Source organism: Olea europaea, unplaced genomic scaffold (genome assembly GCF_002742605.1).
Source record: "Olea europaea var. sylvestris unplaced genomic scaffold, O_europaea_v1 scaffold2179, whole genome shotgun sequence".
In the NCBI taxonomy this organism is placed as follows: Eukaryota; Viridiplantae; Streptophyta; class Magnoliopsida; order Lamiales; family Oleaceae; genus Olea; species Olea europaea.
In genome coordinates this window covers 43,455-50,900 of record NW_019239791.1, presented here as the reverse complement: position 1 = coordinate 50,900, position 7,446 = coordinate 43,455, and the positions used below count along the sequence as shown (strand labels likewise).

General features: G+C 33.1%; 1 protein-coding gene and 1 non-coding gene across 2 annotated transcripts; one reads left to right on the top strand and one right to left on the bottom strand.

The window, feature by feature from the left end:
• Positions 1–983: 983 nt before the first annotated feature.
• Positions 984–2,651, top strand: LOC111380635 (geranylgeranyl pyrophosphate synthase, chloroplastic-like). The gene has a single exon (XM_023004255.1). It carries the CDS (start codon positions 1,214–1,216, stop codon positions 2,330–2,332), a length of 1,119 nt encoding a protein of 372 aa, XP_022860023.1. The 5' UTR covers positions 984–1,213; the 3' UTR covers positions 2,333–2,651.
• Positions 2,652–2,856: 205 nt separating this feature from the next.
• On the bottom strand, positions 2,857–2,928 carry TRNAD-GUC. Its single transcript has one exon. It is a non-coding gene; the product is annotated as a tRNA-Asp (tRNA).
• Between the last annotated feature and the right edge of the window lie 4,518 nt (positions 2,929–7,446).

Genomic DNA, 7,446 nt, shown 5'->3' with positions numbered 1-7,446 from the left:
ACGCGGATTTCGTTATTCACGACAAGCATTAGTTCGAACACCAAAATCAGAACTCAAAAACAAGGATCTAATGCTGAGGGGCTTCTACTAAGTTGGCCCTTCTATCGTGTACTCGTTCATGCAAGCAGCTGGGATAGTTAACGATCCCTCACAACATGCTTCAGATACAATGAATGTAGCGTAAATGTCAAAACAAATTCAACACCCAGCTAGAAAAGGCAGAAGTTACAAGGAAGATAGCAACATGCACATCCAATGAGTCACAACTTCTTGAATTGTAAGCGCAGGTTAGGTATGGAGTATTTAACTGGACTTCGACGCTATATGAACAAAATTTTAGCATTTTTTCGGCGTTATAAATTCTTTGTTGGAATTGGCTTGGTGTGTATATTTGTATGACTAATACTGATATAACTCTAAATTTGTCTTCTTTATCATAGAAATTATATATCTCGGTTATTTGGGATGGTCATCAAAACCTTTGGTTTCAAAATTTGTCCCCTGCTTCTTCCTTTTGACAACAAAACGTATTTGTACTAGAAACAAGGGCAACAAGAATGTATCAAAAGAAGACTTGTAATTAACGTGTAAAGATGATGATTCTTGATTAGAATATGGTAAATCACTTAAATTCGAGTGTTTCCACTTCGCAGTTGAGCTCAAGATCATCAAATCCCACCCTCATGAATCCTCTCCCCTTCCCATGGCTTCAACGCCACATTCTCGAAGTCAGAATTGTCTCCTTGTAAGGAAGTCGTTGAGCCATTGAAACCCCATGGAATGGTTCCTCTTCAAAGATTAACTCCATGTTTGATTTGGTTAAAATCATATTTTTAATATATTCTGATAAGAATTGATAAAAAATATATATAAATTTTGATAAAAATATGATTGAAAATAAGGGTGAAGAAAAATAAATTTTAGAAAAAGAGCCGAAACGGTTCGATAATTTTGACATATCAGCCCAATTGTTAATTAGCAATATGGATGAACCCCCACCTCCGAACCCCAACAAGGATCCAGCTCTCCTCTTCGAGGGCAATTTGTGCAAGTGCTTCTCATCCAAAACCCTATCTACTCGTCTGATATGTCCCTGTTACTTTCTTTCTCAGATTTGCACCTTAAAAAGTTACTGAACTAATCTTTTCTATACAGGATCTTTGATATTTAGATCTGTTTTCTTTTTCCTGATTGTAGCCCAGAGATCAAGAAGATGAGATCTATGAATCTTATGGATTCATGTGTTCAAACTTGCTCAATCTTCTACCGTCCATACCCATATAAATCCTTCAACTTCATTGGCCTTATCTACAATCCTGCAATCAAAAATCCCAAATTCGAAAAGAAATCGCTCAAACAAAAGAGGCCCATTTCTTCATTCACTGCATCAGCCATCATCACCAAAGAAGAAGAAACAATTGAGACCCAGAAGGAGCAACCCACCTTCAATTTCAAGGAATATATGATTGAAAAGGCCGATTATGTGAACAAGGCATTGGATGAAGCAGTTTCGGTAAAGAACCCGCCAGAGATCCACGAAGCAATGCGGTATTCTTTGTTGGCAGGTGGCAAGAGGGTGCGCCCGATGTTATGTATCGCCGCCTGTGAGCTGGTGGGAGGCCACAAGTCCGCCGCCATACCTGCTGCCTGCGCGGTGGAAATGATCCATACTATGTCACTTATTCACGATGATTTGCCCTGTATGGATAACGATGATCTTCGCCGTGGAAAGCCAACTAACCATAAGGTATTCGGCGAGGATGTGGCAGTTCTTGCAGGCGATTCCTTATTGGCTTTCGCCTTCGAATTTATGGTCACTGCCGTCAATAGGGTCCCACCAAATCGGGTTCTGGCTGCCGTGGGAGAGTTGGCCAAGGCCATTGGCACCGAAGGACTGGTGGCAGGGCAAGTTGTGGATTTAAGCTGTACTGGTAACAATACAAATGTTGGATTGCCTCAATTAGAATTCATTCACATTCACAAAACTGCTGCTTTATTAGAAGCATCAGTTGTTTTGGGGGCAATTCTTGGGGGTGGAACTGATGATCAAGTTGAAAAATTAAGAATATTTGCAAGGAAAATTGGATTGTTGTTCCAAGTTGTCGATGATATATTGGATGTGACGAAATCCTCAGAAGAATTGGGAAAAACTGCAGGAAAAGATTTGGTGGCCGATAAGGCAACTTATCCCAAATTGTTGGGATTGGATCAGGCTAGGGAATTTGCTGAGAAATTGAATGAGGAGGCTAAAGAACAATTAGCTGAGTTTGATTCGGACAAGGTGGCTCCATTGATTGCTTTGGCTGATTACATTGCTTATAGGCAGAACTAGAATGATGCTAATAATTCTTGAACTTTCTTGTTTGTTTGTTGTAACAATATCCTGAATCCGAGTTTACAGAGAATACAGTTTAGTGTTTTGTAACGGTTCAGTGTTCTGTAACAATTCTTGGATTTTAGGTGATGTGCTTGTGTATAAGGAGGAATAGCATTTCAATTTTTTGGGACAATGAGCAACAAAACTGCATTTGCTGTGCAGATTTTGTGCAATTTATAAACTGGGGTTTCGAAATTTTTATTTTTTTGTTTGCTCGTTGTAACACTTTACCGAAATTCAAGTATAAGATGGAATAGCATTGCATTGCTCTTTATATTTTATGCAAGTTCTGTGTTCATATGCAATTTCGAAATTTTTACTTTTCACGCTTGTTTGTCGTGTTAATTTTCTGAAATTCAAGCTTAATGAAAATAAGGTCTAGTTTTTCATTTTTGGTTTGATGGTTCTTCGATTTTGTATGCTGGAACATGAAGGTGATGAAAACCCACAAAAAGAAGAACAAATGAGGAAAAAAGAAGCGCCGTTGCCGGGGATCGAACCCGGGTCACCCGCGTGACAGGCGGGAATACTTACCACTATACTACAACGACTTGCTGGGAACAGTTTGAATTTACTTTTTATAAATCAAGTTTCGTCCTTATTATTAGACTTATGATTAACATTTGATTCCAACCAATATGAATTTGCTTAAAGATAATTAACCAATTAAACGACACGTGTATATATTTTTTTCAAATTCTTGTAACCCAGTAATTGTAATTAAATATGTTATTTGTATCATTTTAGATTCCAATTTTTTTCTATTTAGTTCATGTCATTTTTTTGTATTTTTTTCGTTACTATTATCGACTTGTTATTTTGCTGCTATGAATTTTTATTTTCAGGTCATTAAATTAATGACTGATCGATCATTTTTTACTCGTAATTAATTTTAACCATTTAATATTACATATAATTTTATCTATTTTTTAATCATGTATTCTCTAAAAAATTACAATTATATATATATATATATATATTCCCAAAAAATTGGACTCAAACAAATCCAATATGAGTAATCAACATTACCATCGTAAATTATATTGTAAAAACTAAGAAATAAGATTCAAAATTCACATGTGGTTGGGTCTTTCTTCATATGTATATTTTTTTTATTCAACATTTTGTAAAATGTTCAAGTACTATACACTTATTTATAACACTTTCTCTTTTATTTGGCATTAAAAAAAAAAAAACATATCTACCGATTAAGTGATGTCACGTAGGTAGTTATTTCAGTGTGAAGGAAAGATAAGAAGAAGATACCATCGTCTTAAAAGTTAAGGACCATTTAATTTGCGTTTCAATTTTCAGTTTTTTATTTTGATGGTTTATTTTAAGATTGCAAAAACATGTTTAGTTTGTCATTTTGAGAAATTGTTTCTCAAAATAGAAACTCTTAAAAATTTGTTATGACATTTTATTCCATAAATTTTATTATTCAATAAAATAGAACTATCATGAAAGGGCCCGTGTTTCAAGGGATTTTGACCCGGACTCGCCCTGATAACCTGGTTCCGATTAACCGGGTAATGCAAGGTTCAGGCTGGGCTGGTTTGTTGTTGAGAAAGTTGATTGGGTTGTGCTATGCTCGGCCCAATGTTGAATTGATCCAAAACTTATTTCGAGCCCATGGCCCATTAAGCTCTTAACTCCACTAGTATATTTTAATGAAGGACAATCATTCCATTTTTGACTTCATTACAATAAATCATCTCACTCTGAAAACTCCAAGAAATTAAATAAAGTACCGAGTAATTGAATACGAACATGAAAATAGTAATGGAGCATGGAGAGAGGAGATTTGAAATATATCTCAGGTGTTGAGGTAACAATTTTTAAGTTGGGCTGACTCACTTGAATAATGATCAAGAAACACGCTTTTCCACGTATGAGTACTTTCATTTTCAAAAAGTCTTGTGTGTCGCGTCTTTGCTTCATATTATATGTCTAAGAATGTTTTAAACAAGAAAATGACTAAATAGCACCTACGCGATTAGCCTCAAAATTCGTCAAGTTTATAGGAAGTAAAAGCTGTTCCGTTTTCATAAATCCATACACGAAATGGACATTAGCACACACTTTCAAAAAAGAAATAAAAGGAATTTCGCCATTTTTGTCACCAACCAACCAAACACCCAAATAATTATGTTTATGAAAAACACCTGATTTTCACCATTAATGGATGTATGTTAACTTGCCCATATGTTGGATGGTGGTGATGACGATGGTGAATGGAGTGTCGATAGCAACGATAGGGGCATGGAGTTATTAGGGGTACAAAATTTAATGGCGGATTCTTATGATAGCAAATGGTGGTTAGTATTAGTGAGAATAGGTAGTGGTGATTATTTTAGCAGTAGAATTGGTGATTTATTTATTTATTTTTGGGTGTTGTGGTGACTCTTCTAGAGAGCAACAATAACAGTGGAAATAGACAATGGGATCGATAATGTGAAGATAATGGTGATGACAGGACGATAGAAGTCGACGACAGAATGTGCGTAACACAATGTGTTCCATGTTTAAATTACTTTAAAGAGAACCTATCATCTTTTTTATATTTTACCTTTTCTTTTTTAAATAAACTGGCCAAATCGTCAATTCTATTGGATACTACCCACACGTTAATCATGTCAAATTTGGTTTTAATTTTTAATTGGTCAACACTTTTATCTACTGAAATAAATCCATTCAAAATAATTTCAAGTAAATTCTATGATTATAAATTCGTTTCTTGTTGGGACGACATTGCTTTCCCATTCCTACATCCTTCCAGACAAACTCAAAATTGCTTTACTTACGTTGTCATTTACAAAATTGTTGCTCTTTCAAGTTTGTGATTGGCCTTCTTTTTTTTTTCTTTTTTTTTTTTAAACAATGCTATTTAGTAGCACTAAGGTTGAAATATCATGTGACATTAAATAATAACTTCAATTAAATGTGAAGGAATTCAATCCAATGGACAGATGTACGTAGAAATGATCTAAACGCTCATATTGCTCTCGTGCTGGATCGACGGCCCATGCTGCTCAGTTATGGCGGGAAACGTATAATTCATTAAATTATTAAAATTATTAGGTTATCTTATAGAATTATAGAGATAGATAATTAGATACAGATATAAATACAATATAGACACATCAAATTGTATGTATAAATAATGGGACACAGACATGTGGGGTCTAGTGGGTTGGCCCACTACATTAATTTCCTGTAAACTCCCCTCGACGACTTTGAATTTACCAAAACACCCTTTTCATTTTATATTTATGTTATTTTTCAATTTTGTTAATTCGTCGAGAGCTTTAGATATTATTGTAAGAATAAAAAAATAGGAGGGAATATTTTTTTTTTCTTTTTGGGTATTGAAAAAGAAGGGAGCTTTTAGAGGCGAAAGGAAACACTTTATTTATGCTTTGTTTGTTGCTTTACAGTATTTAGTTTTTAAAATTTCATAAACTGAAATATCTAAATAGTTGAAAAATAAAAGAAAATCAACTGGAAAAAGTTAGGTAGTGGTTGATTTGCATTTTCATTTTCCATTTTCATTTTCAAAACGATTTTTAGTTTTCCCCGAAAATGACCCGTTTTCCGCGTTTTAAGCGTTTTCGACATTTATAACTGAAAACGATAAAAAACTCGTTTTGCGTTTTCAGTTATAAATTTTAACTCGTTTTCGAAAATGATGGACCAAACGTGTTTTCCGCATTTTCAAAAACGGAAAACGAAAAATGGGCCGAAAACGGCAAATCAACCACGGGCTTGGTCTTTATCTACCTTCGTTTTCTAAAGAGTAATGATTTGTAGTCCCATTGAAATTGTAATCCCAATCTAGGTGGCATTAGATGATAGGTTAAATAAAATGTGAAATTAAATAAGTTATTTAATTCCGCTTATCAATTAATGTCCATTAACACCACCTAGATTAGGTTGCAATTTCAGTGAGATTAAATAGTATTATTTTTTTAACTTATTTTTTAAAATTCATTTTTAACAATATATTTCATGGTATCCACGATTTTTATCAATTTTTTAACCATATATTTTATTATTTTTTTTATCAAAATATACTAAAAATTTAATTTTTAACATACCAAACAAGGACTTAGAATGATGAGCGAGATCACAAAATTTTTAAAGCTATATACATTTTTATTTAAAGGTTCATATGTCAACTTATATTTAAATTTTTTACACTTTTAAATTTGGATATATTTACAAAGTTAACCAAAGTCCCGTTTGATATATATTAATGTAAAAATGAGAATGAAAAATATAGTCATTACGGCCTCCGCACAAGAAATAGAAAGTCGAATATGATGACTTGATATGATGAATAACGATCATATTTTTCATTTTAATTGGTAAATAATGGGAAACAAACGGGGGCCAAGTTTTAAAGATGAATGTCGAAAAGAATAAATTAAAATTTTAATTAATTTTACCGTAAATCTGTAATTGATACACAATTTTCGTTGCAAAGTCAATCTAGAGCCTGTTTGGGTGTGATTTTGAGAATTGATTTTTTAATTGTTAGGAGAAAAGTGAGGTCCACCTGTGAGAGAATAATTCAAATATGACAGTTAGAATGGTGAAATAACGGTCAAAATATCAAATTTTTGGGTAAAAAAATTACTCCCAAACAGGCTGCTAAATTATATACACTTGGCGTAAAGAAAAATTTAAACAATAATCTTTAATATATTTCTTCTATACAATAATTTTATCTTTTGACAATAATTTAAACCAACCTTTTAGTTAAGCTATATAACGTAATAAATTCAAAATATCTTTACCACGTGACAAAAAATTTGTTACCATTTATAATAATTCACAACAACTAAATGATACCATCTACGTTAATAAATGAATAGAGTAATGTATTCATTCATTATCAGCTAAATATCTCAAAATTTTCACGTGTTAAAAATTATGTCCCAGTTTGTTTCTCATTATTTGTCCATTAAAATAAAAAAAATGAATGTTATCCATCACATCAAACCATCATATTTGACGTTTTATCTCGTGTATGAAGCCTAAACGATTATATTTTTTATTCTCATTTT